Below are 22,094 nucleotides of genomic sequence, written 5' to 3'. Positions count from 1 at the left end.
AGACAAAAGCAAAAAGGTCCTGTGGGCCCTCAATGCCATTCGTCCTATTGAAGCATATGGAATTATTCTCAGCCTACTACAACCATTGTGGAAAGCAGCCCTTATGTTGTACCTTCGATATTTTCTATCCTGCTCAGAGGTCTCAGCATGCCCAGTGCTCTCCCTCTCAGTGTAAACACTACTTCAGAATGCCTGAACTGGAAACCTTCACATCCCCAGTCCTGCACACAGCTCATGCAAAAGCTGAAATCTGGGGCTGACAGAATCGTACAGCTGAGTTTTCTCCTTTATGGTGTTACCAAGACAGTTAAATATGTTGGGGAATTTCTGCCTTAGAGCATCTTGCCTTTGCATTTGATGGCAAAGACTGAAGCAAAACAAGGTATTATTTTTAAATTTTTTTCAGTTAAAATGATGTTTAAAGAAGAACAAACAAGAAACATGGAAGTTTTCTGAATTTGTTATGAGTAGCTGATAGTTTTCTGGATAACATACCTCTGGCTGTGCACTGTTATCTTGATTAAGAGCATTCATATCTTCACTTGGCTGTGTTGTCTCAATGCTGGGAGGATTCAGAAATCGGCTCAGCTCCTGCTGTTGGCTCACTCGTAGGCTATGGATAATGCTGCAGGACTGCTGCTGTTTCTATCAAGGTACAGTATGTGATGAAAGAAATATTCTCCTTGCTCTGTCACACCAATGTGTTTGATTTTTTTTTTTAAGTATTCCAAATATTTAACTGAACAGTGAGCACCAGCTGTGGATTCCAGGTGGACCAATAAAGATCCATGTATTAGATGTTGCTATTTAAATAAAGTGAATTCTAGCATATTTCTAGCCTTTAGGGAATAGAGGATGAAATTTATGAACTACATTAAGTGGAAGGCATATTGTTCAATTTTTGGTTTAAACCTAGAGTTTAAACACATACAAAGTTTTGAATTTATCATTTAGAAGCTCTTGCAAAGAAAAAGAAACCAGGAAATTGATAGAGATTCATAAAAAATTACATAGATTCATAGGGAATTACGCAATGAAAAAATTCTGATTTCTTTCATGGACTTTGGAGTAGTCTGTCAATAAAACTGAATAAAATAGTAGTGAAAACCTTGGGACTAAATATAGATTTACAGTACAAATAGAAAAACAAACCTACTACCATTATGATTTTACAATCTAATTTTCTTTTAAATTAAAATAAACAGCACTTAGGAAGGGTTTCACTTTCCTGGATAGTTTTCACATGATCCCTCTAGGGAGACTTAGAGAATAACAAGAGAATTTCAAAATATATCTTAACTAACTTCCATAATTACATTCAGTTTATAAAAGGTTCACAGAATGTGAAATGATCTGAACCATATAATTAGAGTGAAATGAATAGCATATTTACTTTAACATAGTGTAGTTCAATATCATAATGAAATGAACAACAGAGTTGAACAAACCCAGAACTGAGAGCTGAGATTAAATTTACTGCCATTATTATCACAGAGATGAAATCAAAATGAAACTATGTATCATTGAACACTGATGTTTCAGCTGGAATGTACATAATATTCAAAATATCCAGCTAAGTATTTGTATAAATTTATAAATATATTTACAAACAGAAGATAGATGTCATGATGACAGATCACTATGGAAAATCTCCTATCACAAGAAGTAATTTTTTATAAAACCAAAAAATATATATGTCAAAAACCTGGAGTCAGACTCATAGTAACTGAAAAATCAGTCATCAATGCAATCAGGTTGTGACTTGGTCCATATACTTGCTTTCCATGTAGACACTCTGCTCATTTGCACACACAGTAACTGTAATGGCCCACTCAAACGATTTATCTTAATACAGGCTCCATTTGGAGAGTCATCTACAGGTTTCTCATCTGACAGCAGAGGCAAGGAAATAATACATTATGTGAAGAAGGATTAGGCCTATGAAATTCCATCTAATTAAAATATTATTTTTTCTTTATTCCTTTGACTTTAGTCTCTGTATATGCACCTTCCTTTTGTATTGAAAAAACAGATAAAGTCTGGGCAGGAAGACAGTTTTGGCCTTCAAAAGATGCTTATTTTTGTAGCACTGTAGAGGTGTAACAAACACCTCTATATTTGTAGAGCAGTAACAAATGTTTTTTTTGCTCAGTTAGCAACTGCTACATACTCCAAATAAGTATTATCATGATTCCAAAGTAAATGAGGCATAGAGACACAGATTCCAGCCTTGCTGAGCAGTTCAATTTTTGCAAACATTTAGATACTGCTTTAGCTTGACTTACTGCTCTGATTCGCTTCAAGCACTTTTTCAGCCACATTCGTATGGTCTGTTTGGCCACCTCCTCTTCTATGGTATATTCCAGTTGCTCCCTGGCAAGCAGCTCTTCCAGTTGAAGACTTTTTCTGATATCAACAGACCTATATGAAAGCATGCTGGAAGAAACACAATTTATTTATTTTTAAATTCTGGTGTCTGCATTTTTTAGAGAACCAAAGCTCATACTTAAGACCTTAGTGTAAAAATACATAATTCAGGTGTGCAAAGTAAATTCACAGTTGAAGGTAAAAAAAATTGCTGAGATGATTCTAGAAGAGACTTACTGTGCTCAAAACAAACACCTTATCACCTACATCCAGCTATTCATTACAGGTGAACTGCTGAACTGTAAGCAATTAGGGCATTTGTGATAGTTTGGGTTTTTCCCTCCCTAAGTGTTTATGCTTGGATAATGTTCCCATTTCTATTTTATTTCTATCAGACTCACTGTCATGTTGCTGCACTTGAAGGTACATTTCATTAATTGGGATACAAAAGGAACATGTGACTGTACTTTGTGACAGCCTCTGCGATGATAATGTTAAAATTACTTAGAGCTGTTTCCCTAGGACCTGTGCTTGCCATCACTAATATTTTTGTAGGAAAAAGAGGGAAATCTGATTTTTTAAAAACATTTAAAATTGCAGTGCCTCTGTGACTACGAGTCTTGCCTTCTCCCAAGCCTAATGGCTACCTGATAGCCTGGAAAGAAACACAGGCTGTTATATCTTTTCTAAAAATGTGGAGAAAATCTCAGTGTACCTGAGCACGTCATGAAAAGTGACATCGCCACCATTGTGGAGCCGTTCCATTTCATAGCACATGTGCTTGAACAGCAGCTTGTCCTTGTCGAGATCCACCTCCAGCCTGCCTCGCAGAAGCCTCAGCAGGAATTTCACTCGGAAGGTAGGGATTACACCCTGTGTTAAATTCCATGATTCATGGTAAATTATTACTATGATCTAACAACCAACTCAGACATCCAACTTGATCACTGAGAGAAAAACTATTTCTCCTAGCATATTTAAGTCACTGTGAACACATTGCTGAAGAATGTGCACAATCAGCCAGTTCTTCAGAAAATTCACAGAAGTCTTTGTGGTTATTTGACTCATATACAATGAGAATCCATGCTGTTAATTTCACCAGAATTTTTCAAAATTGCTTGGGGATTTAGTTTCCCCATTTGCATTCATCTGTAATTAGAATCATATTCCCAAAGAGCTGCCTTTGTAAAATGGAAATTAAACTATAGTTTAAACACTCATAGCCATGTCTATAATTTGTTGTAAACCTGTGCCCTTTTCTGTGCATTTCTCAAAGAGAAGGAGAATGTTGAGAGTTTACTGGCTTTTTAAAGGTTATCTGCTCTAAGAGGCTGCACTTTTGGTGACAACAATTTCTATCTGTTGTTACAAAATTAAGACTGAGTGTACTTCTCTCTGAAACTGTGGTATTCACAATCTTCAAATATCTTTTGTTCTGTTAAACTAGCCTCATCAGAACTATTTTTGCTGTAAGGTGTTCCACATCAGAGAGATTCTGTCAGTGCTGGGCACCATGGATTCAGAACGTTCCGCCCCCATGAGTACAGACTCCAGCTTCCCTCTCCAGCACAGCCATGAGCCAACTACAGACAACCAACTACTTTTACCATAATGTCGATTGCATTCAAATCTCAGTGATGTCATGAATCATTCAGATGATGATTTAATTTGTGTGGGCATCTGAGCAGCTCAGCCTGCCAGATGTTTTTCTCATTTCAGAATCACAGAATGGTTGAGGTTGGATGGAAACTCTGGAGCTCACCTTGTCTCACCCCTCTGCTTAATCAGGGTCTCCTAAAGCCAGGATCAGGTCCAGATGGCTTTTGAATATCTCCAAGGATGGAGACTCCACAAACTCCCTAGGAAAACCTGTGCCAGTGCTCAGTCATCATCACAGTGACAAACAGTTCCCTGATGTTCAGAGGGATCCTCCAGTGGTTCAGGTTGTGCCTGTTGCCTCCAGCCTTGTCATTTGGCATCCCTGAGCACAGCCTGTCTGTGGGTCCTCTTTGCACCCTCCCTGCAGGTATTTATATACATTGATGGGATTCTTCTGAGCCTTCTCCAGGCTGAAGAGTGCCGGTTTTCTCAGATTTTCCTCGCAGGAGACTTGCTCCAGTCTCTTCATCATCTTTGTGTCACTTTGCTGGACTCTGTCCAGTATGTCTGTGCCTCTGTGTACAGAGGAGCCCAGAACCAAACCAGGATTCCAGCTGTGCCCTCACCAGTGCTGAGCAGAGCCAAAGAACCCTCTCTGTCTTGGCCTGCTGGCAGTACTTTACCTAATGCCACCCAGGATACCACTGGCTGTCATTTCTACAAGGTCAGTGGTGGCTCATGTTCATTTTGGTGTCCACTGGGGCCCCCAGGTTTTTACTGCCAAGCTGCTTTCCAGCTGGGTGGCCTCAGCACGTACTGTGCCTTGGTTTATTCTTCGGGTGCAAGACTTTGCAGTTTTCCTTGCTGAACTTCATGAGGCTTCTGGGGCCACTGAGGGTCCCTCTGGATGGCAGCACGACTCTGTGGCATATCAGCCACTCTGCCCAGCTTGGTGTCATCAGCAAATGTGCTGGTGGTGCCCTCTGGCACCGGTCTGTGTCATTAATGAGGATATTGAACAGGACTGGAGCCAGTATTGACCCCTGGGGCACACAATGAGTTCCTGGCCTCCAACTGGAACCTGTCCTGCCAACCCTCACCCTCTGGGCCTGACTATGCAGACAGTTTTCAGTCTACTTCATTGTCTTCTCACCCAGCCCATACTTGATTAGCCTCCCTATAAGAATTTTGCAGTGCTGAAATCTCAGCAAAGATTTGAAGATCAGACCTATAAACAGGTATGTTTGTTTGTAAAACTGCTATTATAAGCACTTCACAGAATACAGGTTAATACCTGAAGGACCATGAACAACATTAGACCATACTCACATCTCAAATCTAAACAGTAACTGCTCAGAGAATGTTGCCACACTTTTCCCCCCTCATATTGCTTTTCAAGCAAAAGTGGTAATTTATTTATCTCTTCTTATTATCAAGAAGTTATTATTTCTTACCTCTCTTTTGTCATCGACCATGTTCCATATAATTTGAAAATGCCTTAGGTCATTATAACTTAAAAGCTGATCTTCTTCAGTTGAGTAAAACAATGAGAAATTCTCCACAATGATAGCTGAAAACCACAAGAAGAAAATACACCCTAAAGAAAGGCTGCAGTTACATTGTAACATCTAATTCTGTTGTGCAAACTTCACATTACAAATGCCTGTATGTGAAGACAAGGAGTTGGAGTGCATAATACACTGTCTTGCCACACCAATATTCACCATGCTTTTTAAAAGCTGTATCTTAAATGCTTGTGAGATGCCTAATCTAACATCTAAACTCAATTAAGTGAATTCCAATGATGTTTGAACAAAGGTTAACTGAAGAAATAAAAGCAACAGTGTTCTGTCATTAGACAACAGTGTTCTGCAGGCCAACTCTACTCTACAAATAGAAAATATCTCTTTGTTCCAAAAGCTTTCCTTCCCAAACTTCTTGAGCTTTAGCATTCCCATGCCAAAGAAGTATCAAAATCATTATATGCATGCAAGGTACAAGGTAGCCTCACACTGAACAGCACAACAGACTCGCATCTAACATATTACATGCCAAGATGTACCTTGTTATTAATGTCTATTTTCACTTACCAACAAGCAAATTTAGCATGATGTATGCAATGATGACATAGAAAGAACAGAAATACATAAGAGCACCAGCATAATTTCCACAGTCTGTTTTCCAGTAGGTGCTGTTATCTGGTGTACAAAATGGAGGCTGAACCTTCAAAACAAAAGAAAACAAAGTAAAATAATAATAATAGTAATAACAGTAATAACAATAATAATAATAATAATAATAATAATAATAATAATAATAATAATAATAATATTAATAAATAATAATGATAATATATTTAAGGCTATTATTTCTTTAAGGCTTCCAAATTAGGGAATAATACTGTGGCCAATATTGTGGGCAGGTTGTGTTTCTTCCATTAGTAGATAGGTATCAGGAAAGAGAGAGAGGTATGACAAAAAAGGCTGAGGCATAGATCTTACTGCCATACAGAGGGCACATTGTGCATTATGCCACTGTACAGGAACAAGCTGGTGCTTTGAAGCACAGTGATTTTCAAAATGTTTCTTCCCTGATCATTAATTTTAAAAAGGACAGGTGTATGGTCTTCCTTGCAATAGAAAGCATGGACAAACACTTACTTGGGCAAAATATAATATTCAAGGAGGAATTTTGAGGTCATCAAGACTATCATTCACATGGAATAAGCCAAAGTGCAGGAATCAAAGACAAGGTAAATCTGAAAAGACACCTTGCCCCAGTCAAAGCAGAGATAATAATGAAAAAGTGAGTTACTGCATTTCTGATTTCCAAACTATCTGTTTATTTTTGATTTTAAATCATCTAATGGCCTAGCTCCACAAAATACTATAATGTGAGTATGAGACTGGAACTGCAATTTGTGCATCATGTTCTGAAGTTTAGTGAACATTATTTTCTTGAAGAGATAAAGGCAAGCCAAACATTCCTTGTACAAAGTTAAGATACTGAAAACAGTTTGAGATGGAAGGGTATCTCTCATTTCTTGAAGTATTTCTTGTCTCATTTCTTTATCTCTGGCAGTATTGTAATTACCATGCAGTCATGCATAATTTTGTTCCAGTCTTCTCCAGTAACTATTCTGAATAGTACAGTAATAGCCTTGCCAGCTGATGAAAAATTTGCATGTCTGTTTTAAAGAAAGAGAGAGAGAAAAATTGAGAGTGAGAGATCATTTCACTTCCCAGAATTAAAACATTGCCAAGAAAAAAATGTTTCCATTTTCTACTGTTCTTCTATTTTAAACTAAAAATAATTAAAGTATTATTGGAATGATCCCATTGAATTATTTATTTAATGACTTAAGATACAATAACTGAACTCTAGCTCAGACAGAGGTTTGAGTATTTTAGCTCATTTGATCAGAGGACTAAAGAAAACTCAAGGCCAGATCCCATTTCCTGTCTCCATTTTCTTTTGTAAGCCTGATGATGACTGAGAAATCTCCAGCTAACAGCCTGTTCTAAGAACTGCCTCCAGGAACTGGATCCTGTTCCTGGGTGATGCCAGTAAGATGCAGTAGGTACACTGTGTTTCAGCATCTTGTGGGCAGGCACAGTACTGCCTGGATCATGTTACAGCTGGCATAACAAAGAACAGCTCTCAGTCTGCTCTGGGTTGGATCAGGTGTCATTTAGTCCAATGCACAAGGACTGGAAAGATGGCTCAGTGCCTCCTATCAGAAATTATGTTTCGAGCTCTTCAGCCAGACCTGCAGATCTGTCTGTTTTTTATCACAGATAAACTTCTCTAGCAGAATGTGATTTCTTCAGGCTGTTTAAAGAACATCCCTGTGAGGTAGGAACTTCATACTGTACCTGTTAATGTTTTCTCCGTATTTCACTGTACCAAATAACACCACTCCAGCAAAAGCATAACAAAGAAGCAGTAAGAACATGCCCACTATGATGAAGAAACTCTTGTACATGCTGACAACCACAGTCAGGAGAAGCATTTTCAGTGTTACCTGGAAAGACAGAGAAAAAGCAATCCATGACACCATTCAGGAAAGCAAAGATAAAACATAAATGTGAGTTCTTGCACTTGCCATTTTGACAACAAATCCTTTAGATACATTCCTTAATGGGTGACCTCAGTAAAATGCTACATTATGAATGTGATTTGAACTGTGTGTGCTTTTTACTTGTTACAGACATCAGCATATCTTCCTCATTTACAAAGTCAAGATGTTGCTCCTCAAAAAGTAATAGAGGATAATACAGTGTAGGATATTACAGTGATGGTACAGCATAAGCTTAACTATAATATCCTAGGATCAGTATTCTCCTGAAGTATCAGCATTGGCATTGCATGAACAGTGGTGCAGTAAACTACTTTGGGCTTATCTGAAAGTAATCATAACTGTTAGACAGAAACCACAGATACTACTGCCCACCTAGAGAAATACTTTCATATATACAGAAGATTTCCTTAAGACCAGTGCAGCTTTTTAAGCCACTAATTTCTCATGGGAGTTTGTGAATGACCAGAAGCCTTCCAGTACCTAAGTGGGGCTGACAAGAGAGCTGGAGAGGGACTTTTTATAAGAGCATGTAGTGACAGAACAAGAGTAAGTGGCTTTTAGCTGAAAGAGGTGAGGTTTAGATTTTGTATTGGGAAGAAATTCATTGTGAGGGTGGTAAGGCACTGGAACAAATTGCCCAAACAAGCTGTGGATGCTCCATTCCTGGAAGTGTTCAAGGACAGGTTGAATGGGGTTTTGAGTAACTTGGTCTGGTAGCAGGTGTCTCTACCCATGGCAGAGGGATTGGAATGAGATGATCTTTTGGGTCCCTTCCAACCCAAATCACTCTGTGAGTCTGTGATTCTGTGAAGTTGGCCAAAGAACACAAAATGAGAGCATAATTTTGAAAACTTCATAGGCCGTGTGCCTTGATAATAGATATTTCTTTTCCATGCATATATATTTTACATTTTACTCTTGATAAATTATTGCCCTAGACCGTCCTAACACTTTAAAATACTTTGGATATGACAAAAAAATTCCCTTTAATGGGACTGAGGGTGTTATTTTTCTTTATAATCATGCCAAATTCCTACTGACCTTTAGTCATCACATTGCATCAGGACGGATAAATTAGTGAAACTAATACAGCTGGCAACATGAAACTACAAATGACTAGGTTAAAACCTTGAAGAAAACTTTAGAATCTATCAGAAAGCTTTGAAGGCAATCACTTGGTCTGGCTGCATAGGAGAAGCAAGGATTTTTCATTTGACTTCCAAGGCTCAACAGGCTCTGTGTAGTCTGATTTAAAGAAAACTTTTTATCTTTACTGAACAAACCCTTTGACTTACTGTTCTTAACCCTGGCAAGCAGTACAGCAGTTTTTTCATCACATTTACTTTAATATGTCAGACTTCATAGAAAATATTTGGATAGTCTAAGAAGTTCTACAGCAAGGGAATGCAGTGTCACCACTAGTTAAATAAATGTGTTTGTTCTCTGCTTATGCTTTTTCTGCCAGTCTATGCTCAATTACAACAGAGAAATCCAAACACAAAAGAAATGTAAACTTGAGAAGTTACTTGCTTTGTCACCATCCCAGTGTTTCCAGAAGAACATCTTGGCCCAAAATTGTTTTTAAATTTAATATAAATCCTTTATTGTGACAAGACATAATTGTAGAGACAAAAGACACAGACCTGCACTCTGGAAAAAGAAACTTTTTAAAGAGAGCACTATCATAATAAGATGATGCATTCAACCACCACTACAATAGTCTCGCAGTGAAAATAAAAAAACCAGCATGCCCATCACACCTCACTGAAATGGAAAGGGCTGAAAGAAGCACAGTGTTATGTTCAGAGTTCTAGAGAGCATTTTTAAAAGCTGTGGTATTGCAGCTGCACTTTGTTTCCTGAAAAAAATCAGCTTTTCCAGTAATCATAGCACTATTATACAGTCTACTTAAAATCCTGACATTATAAATACAGCATGTAAAGTTGCAGACTGCTGTTTAACTGTTTGAATTTTTTTTTTGCCTAGAAAACAGAGCCTTACAGAATTTGCATGAGTTGCACAGCATCTAGTCCTTTAACCCATACATTAGAAGAGCAGTAATCGTAGTTTCTAATTTATACTTACATGCTTCCCACAAATGGAGAAAAACCTGAAGACAATTACACATGCTCCCATCATGTATGTGTATGCATTCTGGAACACAAACACAAAAGACTTAAAACATGGTCCCCCAGGAATCTCTTGAACAGACCATAATAACTGATTTTTTAGTAATGTAGGGCAGTCCTCATATGAAATAAGAGAAATCATAAATGATTAGCAACAATATAAAGAACACAAACCCAGCCTCCCCACACACCAAGCCAAAACCCTTCAGTCCTCTATTAATTATGTCCATCAGGCCCAGTGCACTTGTCTAGGAAGCTGCTGGATTACAGAAACTCCCCAGGCCTTCCAAGCTACTTAGTAGCAGGAATGTCAGGGAACTGTGAATGTCAGGGCAAAATGACTAGTCACATGAAACAGGTTTTTCTTCAAATAGAACATGGGGCAGACAAGAGAAAATCCTGCAGACATTATAGGGTTGTGACTTTGACAACTTGTGACTGATGACAATTATCAACCATCCTTTTTCCTTCCCCTGTAAATAAAGAAACCAGGAGTGTAGTTAAATTTTTAAAATTGGTGTGAAATGAAGCGAGAGCTGATTTCCTCCCCTCTCTCCTTCATGTCTTCTTGATTTAAACACTGCCCCTTATAACCAAAACCAGTGGTACAGAATCACTGTTGGGTTTGGGAGGGTTTGTATAGTTCAGCAGTTTTGAACCTTTTTCCAGTCCTCTGGTCCTGTTTGTATTCTGTGCCTTGCATCTTTCTTCATGCTCATAAGACCTTTGTTAGCAAGTGCTCTCATTCTCTTCAGTCTCCTTCCTTTTGTCACTTACAAACCTCCTAAAGGCTTGTTTCCTACTACATTTACAGACTCTAACTTGCATCAGTAAGACAATTTTTGCACTACATGATTGTACAAGACAATCATTCTTAGCATCAAGCTTAGTTTCTTTCAGACATATTTCAGCCTTATTAAACTCTCAAAGATTTATCTGTATATATAGCAGCAGTCCCCCTGCTGGTGCCTCAAGATAAAATAATTTCAATCACTGGAATTGCATTTTGTGTATCTTACCAGTAAGGCAAAATGAAGTATGACCCATATAACTCCAAGAGATGTCACCAAGAGATCATACCGATTTCTTCTGCTCTGCCAGAAGCCAGAAGGTGACATAGCAATAATCTTCATTGTGACCTATGGATAAATGAATTTCTCACTTGTAATGAAGAAATTATTATTCCTTGCAATGAGATCCTTTTCCATTCTCTAAAATGTTTGATTGGGTTCATTTTATGAAATAGTTTCAAACAACAAGGGGCAAGTTTCACCTCAGCTAAATATTCCCATGTGGACTGCCTGGATAATAGTAGCTTCCCTTAGGTGGAGGAAAAGTGGTACAGATGACCAAGACCAAGGGATGAACAGCATTCTGAATTGTCTCTCTGCCTGCTTCAAGTATCTAAGACAGGAGTGCAGCTAAGCACCTCAGACTGAATGCTCAATGTATAGACTGCTGAGGTGAATGTGGGGTTTAAACAGCTTGATGTTAAACAAGTCATGTCAATAACATGTAGCTAAAAAAGGTAGCAGTATCCTATCCAGCTAATTGTCTGTAAGCAAGATAAAATCACATTAAGCATGTCTGAACTCAGGAATATAATTGTGTTCTGCAGCACCTACAGTTCAAATTTTTTAAAAAGCTTTCCTATATTGCAAATATTTCTTGCTTTAAGGAATACTCTATACTCAGCAGCATCTGTACTCAGCAGCATGGAAGAGAAAAAAGCTAAGAACAGTAAAGGCAGTATATTTGACAGTGTACCTGGTAAAAACAGCTTCGAAAGTGCTTGACATTTCCAATTTAGGTAACAGGAATGCAGATGAGAAGCTCAAGAATAGATACTAATAGTTACAGAAATAGTCACATCAGGTAATGGGTACCAAAGTAGAGTGATGCATGTAGAGGGAACATCTAAGAGTTTCTCACACACAAGTCAACAAGTCATATTAAATCTCAGAACAGGTTATGAGTTACTGTATAAAGGCTTTAAATGTCAGGCATTCATTATGTTATTTTTTCTATCCCACCTTGCAACCTTGCCATTTAACATTTCTGAAAACAAAACCAAATATAAGAGGACACTAGCTTGAGGTAAAAGGCTGATTTTCCAGTTAGCCTTTTGTCTTATAATGATTTTCTGAAGCCTGACTACAAAGTGAACAATATGGTCTCTGAATCTCTAATTACCACTTGAGTTACTAAGGTATCTTGCTTTCAGTTACCTGAGATACCCTAGAGAATTGAAGATGGATGGATGGGTCTGGCAGGGATGACATAAGACCTGTAAATGTCCCTGGCCTTCTGGAGTGGCTAGTAGAGGTAACTGAATCTCACCCTTCATCTCTCTCAATCACAGTAACAGCTTAAGCACCTACCTCACATATAGAATTTAAACATATATCAGATGTCCATAATCTTGAACTGAGTACCACACCATGGAAATAAAAAAATCACATCTCCCTTTACTCTGTCATCATCAGTGTGGTAACAAAAGTGAGATCTTCAAATTCTTCCCATTTTCTATACCACATATATGATGTGAGCAGTAGAGGTTTGAGTTGTTAGATTGGACACAGGGCCATCAGCAATGCAGAAAGCAGACTGTGACCAGACTATGCTGCATTATGGAAGATCTTGAGCAGGAAGCTGCTTCCTCTCTTCATAAATTGTGTGCACTCACAGTGTGATAGCTTGCCTGTTGAGACAGTCAACAAATTTTTCCTGCCTCTGACAAAGTTCCTTTGAAATTCTAGAAGTGTATTTGTTTCCCCTGGCAGTATAAGAGAAAAAAGTATTTCCAAAGACATAGTTACTAGGTAAATTAAAACCTGCCCGTGTATGACACAAATAAAACTTTTCTGTGTTTGCTCAGTCTCTCCAGAGATATTGATTTCTCCTGGGTAGGGATAAAAGAAGCAACAACATGGACATACTCTAGCTACAGCTGCTACAAGGTATTCGCTTCATTTTTTATTCATCACTACTGGCAAAACCTATCAATGGAACATAGGAACTGTCAGATTGAATTAGAGCAGTGGGAAACATAGTCTACTATCCTGTTTCTGATAGTGGTCAGTTTCAGCTGTTCAGAGGGGACTGATGAGAAAAGTAGTCAACCAAAAACTTTAAAGAATTATGTACTATCCTAACCACAGAGGAAGCATCTTCTTTAATCTTAAATGGATATTCTTATACATTAAAAAAGTATATGTTTTCCAAAATGTGTTTAAATCATTAGATTCTAGTCTTATGAAAACAGGCTAAATACGCCTTGCACAATTTGTAATTACAATATTCTCTTAGAGAGAGAACTGCTACCACACTGGAGCCAGACTTGTGCAGCAAAAGACAATACTGGAGCTGGAGAGTAGCTTATAAAAAAAGATATTAAAATGAAGTATGATATTTAAAACAAAACAAAGCTGAGAGAGGTTTGATTTTATCAGAGGTACAGAATAGTGGGGATTAATACACCAGGCAAAATATAAATGGATGAAGCAGAACTTCTGCGAGGCAACACAGACCTTTTGTTGTATGGAGGGAATGTTCTACAAGGAAAGAGTTCACTGGGTTCACCAAAGCACACTGTTAAATACTCAGCCTTGAATATATATAAAAGACACAATGCTCAAGGTTGTAGAGAAGTATAACACATTAGAAGTTTCTTCTTACAATACATGTTTAAAGACAAGTGACATAGAGAACCCTGAATGTGCACATTCAGAAACAAACACCCCAGTGAAGAACGAGAAACATCCCTAAAGACAAAATGAAATATATACATAGAAGTCTTAATCTCAAGAAGTCAAAAAATATATTACCTTACCTCAAGGACAAAAATGAAGGTGAAAACAACAGACATTGTAGCTAAAGGCACAGTTACTGGATCTGCAGCATCCCACTGAAAAGTAAGCATAATCCATTAACAGAAGAATAGCTGTTAAACGGAATAAACACCTCTTTATTGCCTTAACTTTTCTTAAGGGTTTTGTTAATGACTGAATTTCACTTTAAAATGTACTCAGAAAGGAATGGCATTTTGGTGTACTCTTCTCTCTCAGATTTGCACCTTAACTAGAAATTGTAAAGAGTGGACCAGACTACAAGAAGGCAGAAATTGACTGAGCTCCACAAGTAACAATTAATCTACAGTGATCTATGCTAACTGAGATTGCTGTATCTAGAAATCACATTTCCTTGCATTCATCACACTAATGGCTGAATTGATCATTAATTGGTGTTAGGAAATGTGCAAACACATGCTGTACTACTGTAATGAAGCGCTTAAAAGAAACACAATTACCTTAACTGATAACAACACAGACTGGGCCAGAACAAGTACAGCAATAGTTCTCTTAAAAAATGGATGCTGAGTTATATCATACATCTTCGCCCTAAAGCCATCGTTATCTGAAAAAGAAAGAGTTTGAGGAGGAGAGTTAAAATATACAGTAACATTCCCCCTGTCTTTCTTGACATATTTTCCATGTTCATTAGAGGCAAAGTAATCTTTTCCCATTTTCAAAATCAGTTTCTAATTTTCTGCCACAATTTTCCATATCAAATAGGGCTTCTGAACATATAATTTCATATACCGAACACCAGTGTTGCATGAAAGCTTTGGTACTTTTAGGGCAAGTGCATCATTCAACTGCTGTCAGGTTAATACATTCCATTCATATCGTTACAGCCAACTGCAAATATTTTTCATTTAGAAAATAAATTTTTCATTAAGGCTTATCCTAAAACCATCGAAGCACAACCTTTTTAGGGTTGATTTTAATAGCCTTATGGAGAGATCTGTAGTTGGAGCCAGTTTCCACATTAACTTATGCACAACCTCCTAGTGGCCTCACGATTACAATTTTAATTTGAATTGCACACTCCTGGGGAATTATGAACACTAGGGCTCAACATGAATAAAATCAAAATATCTTTGATACCCGGACGAGGTGGGAGATGAAGAGGTTGTGCTATCTTCAGTCTGCTTTTCAGATCTTCCCATCGTCTCTGATCTACAGTCAGTAAAGCTGTCCCCTTAATAAACAGAGAAGCATATAAAGCTTTTGTCATTTAACAGCACTGCAACATGAAAACAACATTCTCTCTGGTGCCTGAAATAAAGTTACATACACAACTTCCCTTAAATAACACACTGCTTGGGGAAAGGAGCCTGAAGTATCAGCTGTTACCCAAGAGGATTTCTGGATGCATTAGCTGTGAGTTTCTGGGACTCAACTCAGCAGGCACAGTTGCTGCTCTTTGTAGCAGCAGCCCATTGTGTGCAATGAAACACTGCAGGAGGTCTTCCATTTGACTAAATGTCATTTGCCAGGAAGCAGAGTGGTGTATTTTGTCTGGACTTTGCAGTAGAAAATCCTGTGACTTACTAGTGCCACTAGTTTCTTCAGGGAAGGAGCCCTCCAGGAGACCACTGCTGGTCTCCACAGCTCTTCTGCTTGGGGTGTAATTAAATAAAATAATAGTATGCTATGAATCTACAAGAGCTCTTCACAGAGGAAGCACAAAGAGAGGTGAAGACACACCTTTAGGGTGGATGGTGGTAGCTAGTAAGGTGTATAAATGCTCACATAACACAGAAAACTTCAAAGAGAATTGAACATTATCTAAAATGATCTTCAAAAAAAAAAAAAAAGTTCCTTATCACTTTAGAGAACTGTAAAATCTCACAGAAGGATTCTAGAGTTACAAAAACAAAGGAGACCTTTTCAAGGCATAAGTCAAAATCCTGTCTTGCAGACACCTGGCTCCTGTCCCTGTCAGAAAGGAGCCACATTGAACAAGGTGAGGGCTGGCATGATCTTCACCCTTACTTGGGCATTGGCTTGTGTAAATGTTGGAACTGTGGCTGACTATGCAACTGGTAAGGTCAGGATTTCTCCCTCTCAGTGAACGTGATCTCTTTATGGAGCTGTGTCCCTAGATAGTACCTGGTACCTTCCAACATAAAGTGGAGAAAGTGAAGATGTAAAGATGCTAACTACTCCTGTCAGGCCCAAATGGCACCATTCAGAAACACTTAGATTAAAAGGCAACACATTCACCCTTCAGGAGTGTGTCTGGTTTATATTCTTGGAGACTCTTCACTGCAAACAAGACAAAATGTGGCAAAAAAAGTGGACTTCTGTAAAATCTAGTGGTGCCAAATTACTTTGTTGCTCAGAAACTGCCAGTTCCACAAGCAGGATCATCATAAGGGAAGCACAGAGCAGAGCATGGTGAGCAGGCTAGGGCTGGAGGAGCTGTGCTTGCATTTGGGCTTCAGCTCAAAGTGCCAGCTAATACTTGAGTTGTTCACATCTTCACTGCTGCCTGAACTCCTGGCACTCGGGAGCTGTGACAAGTGATAGCTGGGGACTAAAATGGGGTTAGGGGCTGGAATAATTTCAACTATTGCACTGTCACTGGGACAACCAAGGACAGAGCCCAGAGCTTGCTGTGGTACTTCCCAGTCCAACGCTTCCACACTTGCAGTACCAGCAACTCATATGAAAAACTAGAGCATATCTGAAATGATTACAAATTTTTATTTTTAGAAAATTGTTCTAATGTGAAGGAGTGTAGGGGGATGCCCCCAATGAGAGAGGGACAAACTAGCCTTTGTCCCCCAAAAAAGGAAGAAAGCCCAGAAGTTTCTCCCAACGATCAGGTGAAAAGCCACCTTATAGGACCCCAGAGACTTCACTAAAACCTTGGGGTCACCTAATTGGATGAGAGCCAAAAGATCCCGCCTGGGCCATCAGGTAGAAAAAGAGAAGACAAAAGAATGACGAGGCTTTTGTGAAGGTGTTTTACCAGGAGCAGACCTCTGTACCTGGATCGGATTTTCTGTTTATTGTTTTTCCTTTTATTAAACAGTTTGGTTTCCAACACTGCAGCAGAAGCCATCCTGCTCATTATTTGCCTCCAAAGGTAATAGCTGAGCTATCCTTTGAGTGTATTAAGTTTTCTTTTAAAGGCTCATAAAACCCTGGCCCGACGAAACAAAACTTAATACGTGGCACCTGGACAGAATTTCTCATATTGAGGAAGATGGTCTAGGAATTTTTGATTACCTCAATCAAAATAGGACAATTTTCCTTGGTATTTGCGTTTTTGGGGAAGCAGGCCTGCACCTGAGTTTTTTGTCGCGTTAAAAAAGAAAACTCAGAAGAAGAGATTTGGGGTTTAGAGGGAATCCCAAATCGAAGCCTCATACCGGTGAAGAAGAGGCTATAATTCAGACGGGACGGGAGCAAACGGCACACCCTCAGAGGATACTGTGAATCGGCTAAGCTGAAACTGTTGCACCCAGGACCCGGGAAAAAGTCTATACCAAGAAGGACGACCAGAAGACTCGGTGAGTTTCACCATGGGGAATCGGTTGTCAGTAGCTGAGCAGGAATTTTTTTCGTATTTTAATTATAAGTTGGAAATCCAAGATATTCAGTTTGACAAAAAACAGCTTAAAAAGCTTGTAAAATGGGTCTTAAAAGAATTCCCAAACTCAGACATGTCTCAGAAACTCGATCCAGACTTCTGGGATTCAGTTGGACTGAAATTATATAACACAGAAAAGAACAAGAAGTCCAACTTAAAGCTGCGTCCAATATTCAGGACAGTATTGAAATTTGTAATAATGGAAAATGAAAAGCAAGCAAAGACCAGGGAGAGGGCAGAATGCAGGCAAGACAGAGAAGACAGGAGAAAGCGAAGTTCTGAGGGGACCCAAAAACCTTCCTTTATCCCAGCCGAGAAACCGTGGAGAGGCCGGGAGGCAGCCAGGCCAGCTGCCCCCCCGCCTGCCCCACCGACCCCATCCCGAGACAGGGGGGAGCAGACCAGCCCTGGCCAGGCTTGTCTGCAAAACCCGTCTTCCAAAAACCCTACCAGAGCAAAGTCCTCTCTATCTCCTCTCAAAACCTTGCTTTGGCGTTCAAAATCGGTGAATTTTGACAGTAAAACTGGAAAAAGCCGAGCCGATAGAATCCAGTCTGAGAACAATAGAGCACGTGGCAATCGCCATTATAGCCCCGAGCCCAGCTCTGTCCTTCGTGGGCGTGGCTCGCCATCCTCGTCGGACTCCCAGGAGTCCCTGGGTGGCTGCTCCCTGAGCTCCTGCCCATCAGAGCAGGGACACGCCCCTTTTTTAGGCGGTGCCCGGTCGGTGTCCCTGCCCCTGCTCCCCGCCCACAGCCCGGGACAGCACACCCCCTCTCTGCCGAGCGTGGGAACCGGAAGTGATGCGCCGGAACTGACCCTGTCCAAAATGGCGGCGCCCATGTCCGATAACTTGCCGGAACAAAAAACAAACTATTCCTATGCTCCACAATGTAATTTCAAACAATCTAAGGAAGAGTTTAACACACAGGGAGTCACAGATACCTGGCAGAGGATAAGAAAGGATGCAGTTCAGGAAGGAGAGTGGGAAATTGCATCGAAATTGAAGGTTTTTCCTGTGAAATACACTGCAGGTCCGGGACCCAGGGCTACATGGCAACAAATTAACTTTGCTGAGTTAAAAGAGATTTGCAAAGCCTCTCGTCTGTATGGTAGAGATTCTGCCTATTTCAGAAGCCTATTACAGGCCACCTTCACAGCAAACATATTCACTCCACATGATCTAAAACAGCTTTGCACATCCCTGCTATCTCCAACAGAATTTTCTTTGTGGGAACTAGCATGGAAACGTTTGTTAAACGACCTTTTAAGAGGTTATGCAGGAACTCCAGCTACTGCAAATTTGACTATAGATCAGCTCTCAGGTGAAGGAGCTCATACAGATCCTCAAATACAAGCCCGAACTCTTAGTAGACAAGTATTGCAGGATGTCAAAGAAGCAGCAAAAACAGCTTTGTTACAGGTCCCTGATGGCAACAAGCCAGAACTAGATTTCACAGAAATAAAACAGGGCACAGATGAGCCTTATATTAAGTTTTTGGACCGTTTAAAAATGGCATTAGAAAAGCAGATTCCAATAGACCGAGCCAGACAAGAGTTATTAAAACGGCTTGCAATTTCTAATGCAAACCCAACCTGTAAAAAGGCATTACGTACATTACCACAGGATCCTGAGCCCACCCTGACACAGCTAGTAGATGCTTGCAACCGCCTGAGCACCCCTGAGCATGCAGCAGCCATGCAGGCAGAAGTATTGGCCAGTGCCATCACAACAGCTCAAGAAAACACCCTAAAGCAGCAGGAAAAAGCAGTAGAAAGGCAAACACAAACCCTAGCAGAAGCTTTAATAGCATTCAAAGGTGCAATTGAGAACCAACAAATTCCAAGGGACTCGTGCTATTCGTGTGGTCAGAGAGGTCATTTTAAAAGGGGATGTCCTAGGACCCGCAGAAGGCCATTGCCAAGAAACAGTGGATGCAGAGGTTTCTGTCACAATACTAACAGCTTTTACCCAGCACAGGGTTTTTCGTGCCATCTGCCGGGAAACGTGCAGCCCAGCACGGAGCAGTGGCGTGCCATGATACAAAAACCACTGCACCAGAGGCCAGAGACCACCACAGGCCACCAAGTTCAGAACTGCAACACATCCTTGCAGGACTTCCGACCACAATGTCCCCAGGTACCAGACTGGAGCTGTCTACAGCCCAGCCAGTGATGCTAACCAATGCTGTTGCTTACACAGTGTCTACAGGACAGCTGGGACCTGAACCACAACCACGTCAGTTCTTAATAGTGGGAGTGAGCAGATCCCATGCAGAAGGTTTTTATGTCATTCCAACTGTGCTGTCTGTCACCTGTTCACAGGAAATTACAGTCTTAGCTTTGTGTCTAGACCCTCCATGTTTTTTACCCAAAGGGTTAACCATAGCGCAAGCTTTCCTCCTACCAGAGTCACAGAACAACACAGCTGTCATCGCTTGGACCAGGCACATCAGCCGCGGGCGGCCTCAGCTCACCTGTGTCCTGAAGCACCTCGGGCAAGCCATCACCCTCACTGGCCTGATAGATACCGGAGCAGACGTCACTCTGATATCGAGATCGAAATGGCCACAGGACTGGACCATCGTGCCTACGCTGGATCAGCTGGCAGGTATTGGTGGTCACTGTGAGAGCTTTCGAAGCTCGCACGCAGTCACATTTGAGGGGCCTGAAGGTCGTGTTGCCACCACAAGACCATTCATTGTAGGAGCTGATATAGTTCTTTGGGGACGGGACATTTTATCACAATGGCATCTCAGGTTAGAAACTGGATTTTAACAAAAGCTGTTGATGGACATAACACTTTAAAACTTACATGGACATCTAACACACCCATTTGGGTCAGCCAGTGGCCCTTACCTGAAGAGAAACTTGCTGCTTTAGAGCAGTTAGTGCAGGAACAATTAACCAAAGGTCATTTAACTCCAACTACTAGTCCCTGGAACACTCCAGTTTTTGTAATCAAAAAGCCAAACAGTGGGAAATGGAGGTTGTTACAGGATCTCAGAAAAATTAACGAAGTAATTCAAGAAATGGGTTCTTTACAACCAGGTTTACCCTCTCCTGTTATGATTCCAAAAGATTGGAAGCTAACTGTTATTGATTTAAAAGACTGTTTTTTCAATATTCCCTTGCACCCAGACGATGCACCAAGATTTGCATTTTCCATCCCATCCATAAATCAGCAAGCACCTTTGAAAAGATATCATTGGCTCGTTCTTCCACAAGGAATGCGCAACTCGCCGAGTATATGTCAGTGGTATGTTGCAAAAATACTTTCCTCAGTTCGTGCACAATATCCAAATTCTCTCATATTACATTACATGGATGATATCTTAGTAGCAGCAAAGGACCAAGCATCAATGCAGGAGACAACAGATCAGGTCATCTCAGCAGTAGAGAAAGCAGGACTCACTGTAGCAAAAGAAAAAATACAGACACTTCCTCCCTGGAAATATTTAGGATACAGGATCACAGAACAAACGGTAACTCCGCAGCCACTCCAGCTAAGGACAAATCCAAAGACCTTGAATGAAGTGCAGCAGCTTGTAGGCACTCTGAACTGGCTTCGTCCACTACTAGGCCTTTCAAATCAGGACTTGGCTCCTCTGGCAGATTTGTTAAGAGGAGACACAGCCTTAAACTCACCGCGAGAATTCAACAAAGAAGCTCAAAATGCTTTAGAGAAAGTGATGAGAGCCATCCAGTCACGTCAGGCTCATCGGTATAATCCTAACCTGTCTTTTTTGTTTGCAGTTTTAGGGGAGAGTCCACAACTTCATGGTTTGATATTCCAGTGGGATCTAGAGAAGAAGGACCATCTGATAATCTTAGAGTGGGTTTTCCTATCGCGTCAATTGGGTAAAACTATAACAACTTGCCCTGAAATTATTTCACAATTGATTATCAAGGCTAGATCTCGAATGCTTTCCCTTGCAGGAAGAGATTTTGCAGAAATCTTTCTGCCTGTCACAACCATCTACTTAGAATGGTTAATTCAAAATTCAGAAGTTATGCAATTTGCTTTGGAAAATTTTGCAGGAAAAATTTCAGTCAATTGTCCCAAACATGAGCTATTAAGTTCATCTTTAAAATTAATTCATAAGCCTTTAAGAAGTAATGTACCCCTTGAGGCAATCACATTTTTTACAGACGGTTCTGGGAAGTCTAAAAAATCTGTGATTGCTTGGCAGAATTCAGAGACAAAAAAATGGGAATCAGATATTGAGGAAGTAGATGGTTCTGCACAGATTACAGAGTTGGCAGCAGTTGTACGGGTCTTTTCAAAATTCACATTTCCTTTTAATTTAGTAACAGATTCAATTTACGTTGCAGGTGTGGTGGAAAGAGCAGAAGGATCTCTGCTAAAAGAAGTTGCTAATGATCAGTTATATAGTTTGCTCAAACAGTTAATCTTACTTCTTTCCATTCGACAAGAACCTTACTTTGTAATGCACATTCGCTCACATTCT

At 40.0% G+C, this 22,094-nt stretch overlaps 1 protein-coding gene across 9 annotated transcripts in view; it reads right to left on the bottom strand.

Moving 5' to 3' along the window:
* Window positions 1–22,094, bottom strand: part of NALCN (sodium leak channel, non-selective) — a 234,197-nt gene that overhangs the window by 3,756 nt on the left and 208,347 nt on the right. For all 9 annotated transcript variants that reach the window (XM_064408342.1, XM_064408338.1, XM_064408339.1 and 6 more), the window contains 12 exons: window positions 15,126–15,219; window positions 14,486–14,592; window positions 14,009–14,083; window positions 11,196–11,315; window positions 10,133–10,201; window positions 7,842–7,990; window positions 7,060–7,153; window positions 6,057–6,189; window positions 5,421–5,536; window positions 3,083–3,240; window positions 2,286–2,436; window positions 496–645 (listed from right to left, as the gene is read on the bottom strand). In XM_064408342.1, coding sequence (XP_064264412.1) covers window positions 496–645; window positions 2,286–2,436; window positions 3,083–3,240; window positions 5,421–5,536; window positions 6,057–6,189; window positions 7,060–7,153; window positions 7,842–7,990; window positions 10,133–10,201; window positions 11,196–11,315; window positions 14,009–14,083; window positions 14,486–14,592; window positions 15,126–15,219 — 1,416 coding nt within the window. The remainder of the gene's footprint in view (window positions 1–495; window positions 646–2,285; window positions 2,437–3,082; window positions 3,241–5,420; window positions 5,537–6,056; window positions 6,190–7,059; window positions 7,154–7,841; window positions 7,991–10,132; window positions 10,202–11,195; window positions 11,316–14,008; window positions 14,084–14,485; window positions 14,593–15,125; window positions 15,220–22,094) is intronic.

The sequence above is a fragment of the Passer domesticus genome, chromosome 2, assembly GCF_036417665.1.
Source record: "Passer domesticus isolate bPasDom1 chromosome 2, bPasDom1.hap1, whole genome shotgun sequence".
NCBI classification, from domain to species: Eukaryota; Metazoa; Chordata; class Aves; order Passeriformes; family Passeridae; genus Passer; species Passer domesticus.
Note: the sequence above shows the minus strand (reverse complement) of the source record. Positions and strands in the feature narration are given on the sequence as shown.